At 36.9% G+C, this 12,766-nt stretch overlaps 1 protein-coding gene across 1 annotated transcript in view; it reads left to right on the top strand.

The window, feature by feature from the left end:
• LOC109092825 (R-spondin-2-like) overlaps nucleotides 1–12,766 on the top strand; it is a 53,400-nt gene that overhangs the window by 26,032 nt on the left and 14,602 nt on the right. The window contains exons 3-4 of the mRNA XM_042772944.1: nucleotides 7,027–7,170; nucleotides 7,689–7,877. Coding sequence (XP_042628878.1) covers nucleotides 7,027–7,170; nucleotides 7,689–7,877 — 333 coding nt within the window. The remainder of the gene's footprint in view (nucleotides 1–7,026; nucleotides 7,171–7,688; nucleotides 7,878–12,766) is intronic.

Here is a 12,766-nt window from a genome sequence, read left to right as displayed (position 1 = left end):
TTTGCTCAGGCATATAGAAAAGACCATAACAACATTTAAGATGCTGTGCAGCATGGTTCCGCTGGTTAGTCCAGGTATCCCATCCCATAGCACAAAGTCACATGACTTTTTGATGTGCATGGAGGATTTTTATTTGGTAAATGTGTTCCGATCGTAGTTTATGCACATTTTTTCTTATCGAATAAAAAGTGTATCTGACACAATTGTTCACATACGTTTTTACGGGCATTTTTAGAATTTATGTGTTTTAAGAATAAAAAAACAACAAAACAAAACAACAAAAAAAAATCTAGTAAAAATTACAAAAATGCATAACAAAATTACTAAAACATAACCAAAAAAATAAAATAAATAAAATTGAAAAAAAGCTAATTAATAAATCAATAAATCAATTAATTAATCAATAAACACTAAAATAACACTGTTTTACAGAAGAAAAAAGTCACACAGGTTTAAAATGACATGAGGGTATGTAAATGATGACAAAATGTTCAGTTTTTGGTGAACTGTCTCTTTAAGAGTAGAAATTATCTGGCACAAAAACGTAGGATATCAATTAGTGTAACAACATCATACCTCGTGTATTAATACAATTAAATTTGCAGTGAATACAACTAATAAAAAATAAAAAAAATAAAACTTTTATTTTAAATAACTGATTTGAAAACTTTAACAAAAAGCTGGATTTAGCTGTTTTGCTGTAATATTACAATACTTATTTCATTGCAAAGATGCAGGGAGTTGCAGAAACACAACTGACCGTTGATTCATATTAATTTGTCATTGAGTGTTTTTTTTTCTTCTTCTTCTTTTAAATAGTTTGTTAAAATGAACCATTTGAGTGAAGAAACTTGCTAAAATAGTCTTTACAGATTTATTTGAGACAGTCATACTTGGAGAGCATATTTAATTATTACCTGATCTCACTAAATTGTTTGACTGTGTTTGCGATAAAATATGATCATAAATTAGTAGCCTCTCTGCTTTTGGTTAGTTGCTCCCATACACTGCTTCAGCCTACCACTGAAGCTAACCAGATAAAGAGAGCATGTGGGAAGGATGAAGGAGAGATAAATGCTAGAAAAGATACTCTGAATGTAGAGAGAAATGGTGTGATGGTACCATCAGTTTTTCCACATGTTGCAAAGTGAAAGCCCACTTCCTCATCGATCTTGGACCCTCCTTTTCTCCTTTTGCATTTGAAGTCTTTCAGTGTCACCACAAGGAAACCCCCCACACCCTCTTTCTCACGAATACATGAAAAGGTTCAAGACTGAGAATTAGGACAAAACTTGCAAGTAGAGACTAGTTTCAACCATAACCTTTACAGCAGCCATTAAGGTACTTAACAGCATACTGATACTTCTCTTCACGGAGGCAGGGCTGTGAGTTTTAATGCTGACTTATGACTTTATGAATTATTTTTCATGTGATTTATAGCCTATGCTAGTAAGAAGCCTTCCACTGAATGAAATATATTGGTCCCAGATGACCTCCTGTTTGTCTACATGTGAAGTTCTCTCTTTACTCATATGGAAACCCTTTTAAAGCTTTCTGATTGCCAATATCCTAGACGTGTAGTTCAAATATCACAGTTCATCCAGGACTAGTATATGTCAAGGATAATTGATTCATCCAATTTGATACTATGTTTTATCATCCCTGGTATTGTAAAATCTGTTCCTAATGTTCTGTTGTTGTAATTATTCCCACTTTGTCACTAATTTAAATGGTCAAATGCAGGAACTTGAGTAAGTCTGTTCGAAACCTTCCTAAGCTTCTGAGTTTTACAGGTAGTTTTGATAATCCAGTGGGACCAAGGTGGACCTCAGCCACACGAAAGGACTTTAGTTGCTTAAAGTGGTACCCAAATGTAGTTAAAGAATCAACACAATTCCACAATATGTCCGTCTAATGAGGTAATGAGTCCTGTACCCTCTGGGAAAGAATGGGTTGCAGTTAAAGTGATGTCATTTGGGACCTGCAAATGAACAGTTGTTGTTGGCTCCTCTTTCTTACTCTTACACCAGAGAACTGCATTTGTCAGACAGTGTAAGTGGTACAACTATCCTTAACCCAGTTTTACAGGTCTGTTTGGTCACTGAGAATTTAGATGGCTCTTGTAAAGTTCAGTTTAATATACTCCACATTTATAGAGACTTTAATAGTTGTCATTTTTGTTATTATTATTGTGGTGTACAAAAAAATCGACTGTTAGGCCACACTTAATAGGAATGAATGTCATTGCATTTAAAAACAAAACATCAAACCAAGTGGCATCTGTAAACAATTGATGTTAGACTTTTTCTCAACCGCTTTTAGAATGACTTTCTAACCAGTTGGACTTTTAACTATTAATGCTTGACAACCACAATGAGTTTTTATTTAAATTACTTTTATTTATTTATTTGTGCTGTTATATGTTGTTGTACATATTCCCACTTGGTTTGATACAATGACATGCTAATGCAATGACATTTATACATTTTTATGTGTGACTTAAAGGTGGAATAAGCCTTTTTTGTGCTACTAGTGTCACTACAAAAATAAAGCATGTTTTCAGAAAATCTTTGCAATTACTCATTTCACACATCACATCTTCCCCAACTCAACAACAGAAACAGCTCTAACAGGTCTATAATCGTGAACAGGTAAAACTAGGCTACTTTCAATCAAAGGTCAAACATATTATGAATACTAACTTAAAGTTTAGCTTACCTGTCGAGAAGAAACTCTGCAAGTTCTTTGTATCGATTGAAACCCAAACATTACATCAAATTCCTCAATCTTGTAAAAATACTGCCATTGTTTACCCTTGTTTTACCCCGTTGTCTGTCTTTGTGTATTTTGGCAAGTCTTTGAATTTTGGCTTGCACTTCTGTAACAGAATCTGAATTTCTTTTTCACTGGCTAAACACCAGACTGAATCCAATGTTTGGATGAACATTTTTTTATTCCTGAGACTTCCAAAGAAGCCACAAAACTGGTTGAAAAATGGTGAACATCATTTAAGTATCTAAATAAATTTGTAAGTAGCTTCCTCTCTTGCAGAAAGCTGCCTGAGTGCAATGCAAATAGATGCTCCAAGGTCCTCATAAATAACCCAGAGGGCTCGTTGTACCCATTGGCAGAACAAAATGACATTTTTGGGTGTGAGAAAGTCAACCACATGATATGTTCACCATAAACAAAACAGATCAGATGGCACAGGCTCTTTCAGTGAGGCACTTTTAATTTGAGAAATGGAAAAATGTGGCCCTGGGTTTAGCGCTCCCTGAACGTGGCCATCCATTTTGCACCGCAGATGGCTGCCGAATACTATGCATTGGTTAAGTGACCCATACATAGTCTGGCTACCAAATTTACCCCTTGTTTATAAGGCACTGCCATATATGATTTAAAAGCTGATTTTTAGTTGAAAAAGAAGTTACTGTAACATGTTTAATTGCTTAAAAATCAAGTAAACTTTAAACAGCCCTGGCTAACGTGGTTTGCAGCCGCTTGAATATGGCACTGGCTTGAATGTCCACAGTATAATTTGCTTTATTGTTTTTTTTTGTTTCATCCAGACCACAGCAGAGAGACATTCCTGCCACAAGTCTTTCAGAATTAGATCACCCCTAAAGCTTGATGATTCAACTCAACATGCACTTGACTTGAAAACCACGCTGAAACCCAAGTGGAAATAAAGGACAAACATAAATCTCAAGCAACAGTTTGCAGCAGAGTAGGCAATTTCATCTTCCTTTAATGGTCTGTTTAGGCTTATTTTTTGTCCCTCTTGCATTGGGCTTTCATCAGATTCCCACCGTCTGTCCTTATTCCCATGTGTGTGTGTGAGAACAAGTGATCTAATTATGTCATATTAGCCTCCTGTAATCATCTAGGCCTTCAAAAGAGGCACCAAGGTTAATCCTATTGGAAGACCACCTTCATTGCATCTCAAGAATTTTTTTAGTTTATTTTTTTAGTAGGGCTTCACCTAGCCCAGGGGTTTCAAACTTTATCTACAGTTAAAACTTTTAAACCCAAACTCACCAGATTTACTCATAGACACATATAGCATTTCTAATTTGTTATATTCCAATGCAGCGATTTTTGATATTGCTGCATCTGCACATGATCATGGATGACAATTTCATGACAAGTCAGTCCAATCACTGTCTGAGTCGGTTCCCAATAGTTGCTCTTTTTACGTTTTCCTGCTCAATTCCCTGAAGTAAGCGATCCAGAATGTGATGACAGCCTCCCTATGGCTGCGATATATCAGGTGGAGGACAGAGGCAGCTTTTCTGTTACAAAGCTCATTTATTAGCTGTTGCTCCCTGTCATAGACTGGACATGTAGGGACACAGAGACTCCCAGAGCTCTGATTACTTTGGGAACAAAAGCGAGTGGATCCATCTGTGTGGCCTTCTTCTTCTCCTCGGACTCCGCGCCAAGATCTCTACAGCACAGCGTAACTCGACCAGGCAGAGCACGTGTTTATCAAACAAAAGATGCAGTTCTGGCCCGGTGTCTTGGCTGATGTAAAGACAAGGGTGTTAAAGACAATGATATGATGAAGATGTACTTTTTTGTTTTGTTTTGTTGTTCTTTTTTTTTCTTTTTTCTTTTTGAATGGCATGTTTTACATTCTTGCCCTACAGCAAAACTACGAGACAAAGCGGCTCATCTCTTTAATCTGTGTGTCTCTTCGGTTCTGTCTAAGTGTGTATTACATTAGTTGCAACTATGATTTAGCAGTTAGAATGCATGTGAACATGATCAGTCCTGCTCATATTGGCATCACAAATTCGAGTCTCGTCTCTGTAATAGTGTTCAACAATAATGATGGCCCACTGGTTTTTTATAAGAAGAAATGTTAAGAATTATAAATTTAAAAAGGATAATTATAATAATAAATAATAGAAGTACAAATAAAAATAAAAATAAATAATAATAACAGTGAAAAAGTAGTGGGTCCAGTGAAAATTTTGGCAGGGCGAAGCAGAATCAGAACTGGGCTAGCTGAAAACATCCCTGCATAACTTCTCCTAAAATTTCATCTCTGTCATCTCTCTGCTAATAATTAAGCAATAAAATATGAAGGTTGGACCTATTGTTTATGTAATTAGGCTTAAGGAGTGTTGCTTGCCATTAAGGACATACAGGACTAGAAATATTGGTTTTAAAATTTGCAAAAGGTCAAAAAATACCGTATCAAAGTCTTTGGCCTGGGAGTGATAATGATGGTGATTATGGTTGTTGGAGTGCAATGTGTGTGTGTGTGTTATTTTCTCTGCATGAGATTGTTTTGGACTGGTTAAAGAAAGCGTGAGAGATCAGGAAAAGTGGGCGGAGGCTTCAGGGGTTCAAAGTAAAAAAGAGGAAGGACTCATTTGTTGGGAAGGAATGTAGTTTAGGAGACAGGCTGGTTAGCTGGAGATGGTCTAATTGGGGGGTGTGATGGTGAGAACCATCACAAAACCCAGAGAGGGTCAGAGATTAAAGCACAAGCTTTATCTCTTTGTAATGTGCCAGATTTTCTCTTTAAAACCCTTTTTAAATGCATGCTTACCTGCGGACCGGTAAAAGTTACCAACTTCCTGCCACAAACAGGTGCCCTGACATAACTGAGTGGAACCTGCAGCAAGTTTCACATGGATGTTGGATAGCTGTATTCTGAGATCCAGTGCCTATCAGGCAATCGGGCCTCTGAAGAAGCTTTTAAGAAGCACCATAAATTAGACAGCTCTCAGTGGCTCCTTTTAATTATGTAGGCCAGCGCATCGCCCTGTTGGTGTGGCTCATGTAATTTCGCTGTGCCTGACGTGCTATTTGCAGAGTCACAACATGATGACATGCTGGCACGCTGCCCTTGATATGCTGTGGCAAGGCGGGGCGTGGGAGGATCGGTGCAGCGGTATTGCCTCCTTCACAGTGTCTTGACCCTTGTTTCCCTTCCGCCCAACTCTGATCTTAACACAGCAGAACTTCATGATGTCCCAGACTAGATCATTTCACTTAGGCCTAAACTACAACCTTATAAGATGTTATGCTAATTATTATTATGTGCTAAGGTCTTGCTGAAAATTTGCTAAAATTTTATCCTAATGATAAGTTTTTTATCCTAATGATTTTAAGATAAGTTGTTGTTAAAACTTTGCTCAGTTTTTATGCTAAAAATGGTTATATGCTAATTTTTTGTTAAGAATTTTCTCGATTTTGTGGTAATAATGATTTTACGCTAAATTCTTAAAACTTCACTCAGATTTATATTAATAATTTTAATGACAAGCTCTTGGTGAGAAATTGTTAAGATTTTATACAGATTTCATGCTAAGTTCTTGTTGAAAACCTAAAATTTTATGCGAATAATAATGTTATGCTAAATTCTTTTTTATAATTTATCAAATGTTATGCTACTAATTATTTTATGCAAAAGTATTGTTAATAATTGTTAATAATTTGTTATTTATCCTATGTTCTTTTTCAGTATTTGCTAAAAATTTATTTTAATGATTTTATGATAGATTCTTGCTGAGATTTTATGCTAAAAATTATTTTATACTACATTCTTGATAAAAAAAAAAAATTGCAAAGATTTTATGCGATCAATGATTTTATGATAGTAAAATATCATAAAATCATAAAATCTTGCTCAGTCAAGAGAGGGAATGAGAATAAAACTTTCCTTCTAACTCTGTACTCTTAAATGCTTGGAGGTGTTCTGCTTTCCTTTCTTCTGTGAAGGGGTCATGATGAGGTAATTGCTCATTCCGGATATCATCACATCTTTGTAGTTCTATGCAGCCCTGAACTCTCACACCCCACACTCCCTGGCTCAGCAAGCATGTCAGAGGAAGTTGCACTGGAATATTTCACTCCCCTAAAGAGAAAAGCTTCACAAGGCATCAAAATGCCTTTTTCCCAACCCATAATCCCTCTCTCACACCAATCCCCTCCCCCACCCTCCAGTCTACTCCAGATGAGGAGGTTTGTCTGCTGTCCTGACTGACGTCTGTCTCTCTTGTTTTTTCACAGGGTGTAGGATAGACAACTGTGAGGCCTGCTTCAGCAAAGACTTCTGCACAAAGTGCAAGCCTGATTTTTACTTGCACAAGGGCCATTGCTTCGAAAAGTGTCCAGAGGGCTTTGCTCCTCTGGAGGACAGCATGGAGTGTGGAGGTAAGTAAACCTTTTTATACAAGCCTACTGGAGAATCCAGATAAAGCTGGTGGCTGTTCTAGAACATAAATGGTTTGAAACCGAGCTAAGATGGTCATTAGTTTTTCCAAGTTAGTCATTAGCATTAGGTAGACCATCTTAGACCAGCAACAAACCAGCAACCAAATGGTCAAACCAATTTAAGGTGGTAAAGCTGGCTTTTAGGACATAGTGGCTGGTCAATCACCAAATGCCAAGCTAACAACCTTTTTTCAACCACCTAGAACCTGCTTATAAGTTCCAAAGCACAGCTTCCAGTTTAAGCTAGATTTTACAAACATTGTCTGTTTATGATATTCAATTCTTCCATCCACAATATACATTCAAAATCCTATTTTTGTAACATGAAATAAATTGATATTGTTTATGAGGTCTAATATAACTGTATTGTATCTTACCATATCCAGACTTTCATAGTCTCTATCACTGGTTTCATCATCATCTAGTTCTCTAAATTCTAGTTCTATTTCACCCAATAGAGGGTTGTGAGGTGGGCCAGTGGAGTGAGTGGGGGACCTGCACCAGAAGAAACAAAACCTGTGGTTTTAAGTGGGGTCTGGAAACCCGAACACGGCATATTGTGAAGAAGCCACCAAAGGACACAATACTATGTCCAACCATCGCCGAGTCCAGGAGATGCAAAATGGCTATGCGACATTGCAGGAGAGGTGAGTGTATGTGACTGGAGAAGCATATATGGATCTACTCTTGCTTTCAGTACAAGCCCTTGTTTAAGATACAAATCTTCCATTTCATCTGCAAATCATCAATTTTATTAGATTTCCAAACCTTCTTCACTCAAAGAAGGAAATATCACTGTGGCCTTTTCGTCTGCATCTCACCTGTTTAATCTTGAGCTCTGTTATTTGTATTGAAAAGTTGGCCGTCCAACCACAGCCCCTCGATTTGGGTTTTCAGTGTCGACTGGCACTTTCATTCAGGATTTATTAGTATTTTTCCATGCTCACTTTAGCCAGCTCGCCTTAGGTTTTTTCTCTCTCTTTTCTTGAGAGCTTATGTGTTCTCTCAATTATTCTCTTCTCCTCCCAGTGGAATTCCTTAAAAAAGTATGAAGTGCAGGTTTCCTCAATGGTACTCTGTTTCCTTTCTCTATAAGAGAGTTATTTGCGGTAGGTGGTGCATGTATTTTATCACTAAAATGAGAAGTCAGATCGGAGGGAAAATATTTTTTGAGTAAATACAGCCAAGGAAACATATTTTATAAAGTGTTTAGTTTTAGAAGAGATGGGCCAAGTTTACTCGAGAAATAATCACTGTATTCAGGAGGGCTTATCAGGGAAAACTTACGATGATAATTAATCAAGACGTTTCCTTGCAGCATTTTTTTTGTTTTGCTCTGCTCACCTGAACAAACTTAAATCTTATGCGTTCACTGACTTATGATACTGTCACACCAAGTACACATGTAATTTCAATTTTGGAGGTCAGTAAAGGACAGCACATTCACATTAAGAATGTTTTTTGACTGATTATGGAAAGGTTAATTGTCAACTCAGAGACCTGAGGCAATACAAAGTTGAACTTAAGTTTCCACTGTTTATTTAGGTACCTCAGTCTTGTACTACATCTAAATCTCCATAAAGTCCACCTCAGTATCAGGTCACAGCCACTGAATTTTGCTCTATGAGCTATTACCAGTTTTGAATGCATCGTTAAAGCTGAATCCATTCATCTTCACTCAAATCATCTGTAAGTCAAAAAATGGCCTACATTTGTAGCTTTAGAAAGGTGCTGATTGAGTGAATACATTTCAGACATGTCACATGAACCTTTTCCCCATCGAGTGGTTGTAAGGTGGGGAAGGAAGGTTGGAAATAGTGATTTTCTGGCACGTCTTCCTTCTTTACCCTACGTTGGCTCTCTCCACAGGAATTTTTCCCTCCTCTTGACCTTTTCCAAGAGTATTTTATAGTCATCTTTAATTAAAAACTGCCATTGTGATGCATGGTTTCTGGTCTCAGTTATCTCATCTGAGGTCAGTGAGCCATTGTTAAAGTCTTAACTGAGCACGGAGTGAAGCAGTTCATTTTTTACCTTTAGAAATCACTTTACAAGTAAGCTTATGGAAGTCATTGTTATGGTCATGCGCATTGTTATGTTATGGGGTACACACCCCAAAGCAAAATTGCTTAATCAACATCTCTTATCAACAATTAATCGATTATCAATTAATTGTTCACATCCGTAATACTGACACAGTACTTTTGATACCGATATCACTGAATATAATAACTTGCAGTTTAGAAAGTGAGTCATTTGTCAGACTGATTCAAAGCAGTAATTTTTTTTTTTTAAACAACTCCCTCTTAAGAGTCACTAATTTGGGAATCAGACTTCACTGGTCAAGCTGTATGTTTTAGATTCACTAAAAAGAACCAGTTCAAAAGAGTCATTTATTCATGAATCAGGTTGCACACGTAACCCTATGTTTTAGTTTTATTAGAAATACCGACTCACAAGGATAATTTGTTTATGAATTTGAATACACTGGTCATGCAGTATGTTGTTGGTTAACTAAAAAGAACCAATTGATAATAGTCATTTGTAAGTGAATCAGGCTACACTGGTCACACTGTATGATTTTGATTCATTAAAAAGTACTACCTCATAAAGTAATTTGTTACATGGGTCGCGAACTATATAGTTTTGTTTCACTAAGAAGAACGATTCATAAGAATCATTTGTAAGGAATTCAGGCTATCTGACTGTAAATCTGATTACACTGATTGTGTTGTATGCTGTATTTAAAGGGGGCATCAGAATAAATTTTCAACTTTATTTTAGCTTTTTTTTTTTTTTTTTTTTTTTGCATTTAGTTCGCTTTCTGGCTTGTCTGGCAGCTCAGAAAAGCTGAAAATAAAACACGCAGACAGTTTATTATGGGCTGTCTGAGTCTGATACTGTGTCATCCAGCAAGCTGTTTCAATTTGCAGTAGGTTTCTACATAGATAGTTAGCTATTTGAATAAGACCACCTATGAGCAATACATGGATATATTCACATGTCTTGTGTCGACATGCCCCATGGAAGAGTGGGGTGGGATGAGCAGTAGCTCATTATCATTTAAAGAGACATGCACAGAAACGGGTCACTGTGAATAGAGCTGTTTTTGACAAGGAAAAAAGGTTTTGTTTTACACGATCAATGTGGAGTTTTAACCAAAGTATGGAACAGACTTTTAATGAAGACCCTAAAGTATCATACCAACTTGTGGAAAATTGGCATGCAATGTCCCCTTTAAAGCAGTGCACTAGAACTGACTTTCAGGGGATCTACTAGAGAAGTATTGCTAAAATTCAATAGATATTCTATGATTTTCTATAGAATTAATGTTGTTATGGTCATTGTCTTGCATCCCAGTGTAGGTACGTCAGAGAAATTATTGTGCACAGGTGACCACGAAGTAGCCAATTCTTGTAGATGAGGATGGGGTGCTTGGTCTAGTGTCTTCATTAACCGAGAGGCCAGAAAAACATAGCCCCTGACTGACCTCTACATTACACTGGATTCCCAGGACTTCGCGAATAAGTCCCTGAATGCTACCTAATACAACAGCTTTGCTCTGCAATATAACAAATTACTTTGTGAGACATTAATAGGATTACAGCCAGACTATAAACATGTACGCATGTGTAAGTTTATGTATGCCCTGCTGTTGGGCAAATTGCTCTACATAAGAAGAAAAATGAGGCAAAAGGTGACTGTGGGAGAGTGTGCTAGAATACGACCCTGTTACCATAATGCACATAACATGAGATACTAGACACCCGCCTGTGGAAATAGGTATAAGATTACATAACAGCAGACCTTGCAGATTGTTATGGATTAGACAGAGGCAGGAAATATGAGACGGTAAATAACATCAGAGGAATTCTAGATGTAAATGTATTTCTGGCATTGTTTATCTGATCATCCAGCTTCCATTTCTATGAGCTTAAATGTCGCTGGACATAATTTACAGACCTTTAGCACTAGCTTGAACTTGGTGCACATGCAACTTAAGAAAAGATGAAAACATCTGGACACCAGTCATTTAGACCCCCTGCATGCACCAGTGTAACAATAACTAGTACACCCTTATTTTACTTTAGATTGGCCATTAGTATAACTTCAGAGCCTCAAGTATTACTAGGGGTGGGATAATTTGATTCATTGTGATTCTTTAAGTAATGATTTTCAATCGAACCACATGTGTTAACATTAAATAATGCATTAGCTTACATTGAATAAAAAATTATTTTGCAACATTAATTGATATTAATGTTAATTTTACATATACTAAGACATTTCTAACATTTCAGTTCAGTGAAAGTTACTTTAAAATGAACATCATATAAATGTTTGAATTTTATAAAGTATTTCATTTCAGATTAATAAATGCTGTGAAAAAATAATGATGCATGCACGTAATGCATAAAATAATGTTAATGATTTTGTAGAGTTACCAAAATCGTAATAATAATTTAAAATGAATTATTGATAAATATGATAATTAAAAAGTATATGCAGGACAAAATGAGTTTCGAGTGGATGTCTTTTCAGCCATGTTCAACTTGAGAATTGTTTTGGATTGTGAATCTTAAATCAGTATTGTTGCTAACGATTGGTGAATATCACTATATATTCAATAGAATGTATGGAATATTCACTATTCTATTTAGGATCTGAGAGTCGGTTGCCAAGCCAACACTCTCCCAGCAGGCTAGACAGCCTCTTTCTAGCAGCGTGATGGGACTCCTCAGGGTGGTGGGCCATAAACACAATTTATTAATAGTTGCCCGGCTGTTTGCAAAAATGAAATGCCTGCTGAGCTCCAGCTTGCACCTTACCCAGCCCTGTCATCAAATCAACTGACTGACCAGACATGCTTGGGAGAGAGAGAACAATGCTAAGAGAATTCTGCCATGAAAGTGCTCTGTAGAGTGATATTCCAGCAGGGAGCGTCTGTCAGTAGTATCGGTGTTCTGAGGATAGAGTTTCCTTCCTTCCTGGCGCAAACATTTTCCAAAAAGGTTTTTAGCCCTCGGCCTTTCTGTAACCAACTAGCAGCAGTTTACTTAATGTCAATTGTTTTACATTTTGTGTAAACATCTCAGACTGTTATTGCTTCCAATCATCTTGTTAATCCTAGTAGTAATTCCCTAACATTGGATTTAGTGTGACTGAAGTTCAGACACAAACACGACATTGAGACTTATTGGATAAATTTGCTGTTCACAGCAAAGCGGCTTTCAGATTCTCAGACAGCTAGAAATGGTGTATTCAATGCCATATTAGTGCATTCATATCCACATCTGCGCCACTTATGAGTGGCTCTATCGGGAAAAAAATGCTACTTCGGGAACAAGTGAGACCTCATAGTGCAATGATATGCATGCTTGACTTCTCTTAACGATTTTCTGTGGTTTCTAGATTCTATAGCTCAGGGCCAAAGTGCCTTGCATGGTGCAATTGATTTCCCATTTCTGAAACAGGAGAAACATATAGTTTTTCCTATATGCCCTGATATCTGTGACAGTTCCTTGTCCTTCTTATG

This window comes from Cyprinus carpio, chromosome A16 (assembly GCF_018340385.1).
Source record: "Cyprinus carpio isolate SPL01 chromosome A16, ASM1834038v1, whole genome shotgun sequence".
In the NCBI taxonomy this organism is placed as follows: domain Eukaryota; kingdom Metazoa; phylum Chordata; class Actinopteri; order Cypriniformes; family Cyprinidae; genus Cyprinus; species Cyprinus carpio.
The sequence above is the reverse complement of the archived record's forward strand: the minus strand, read 5'-3'. Positions and strand labels throughout refer to the sequence as shown.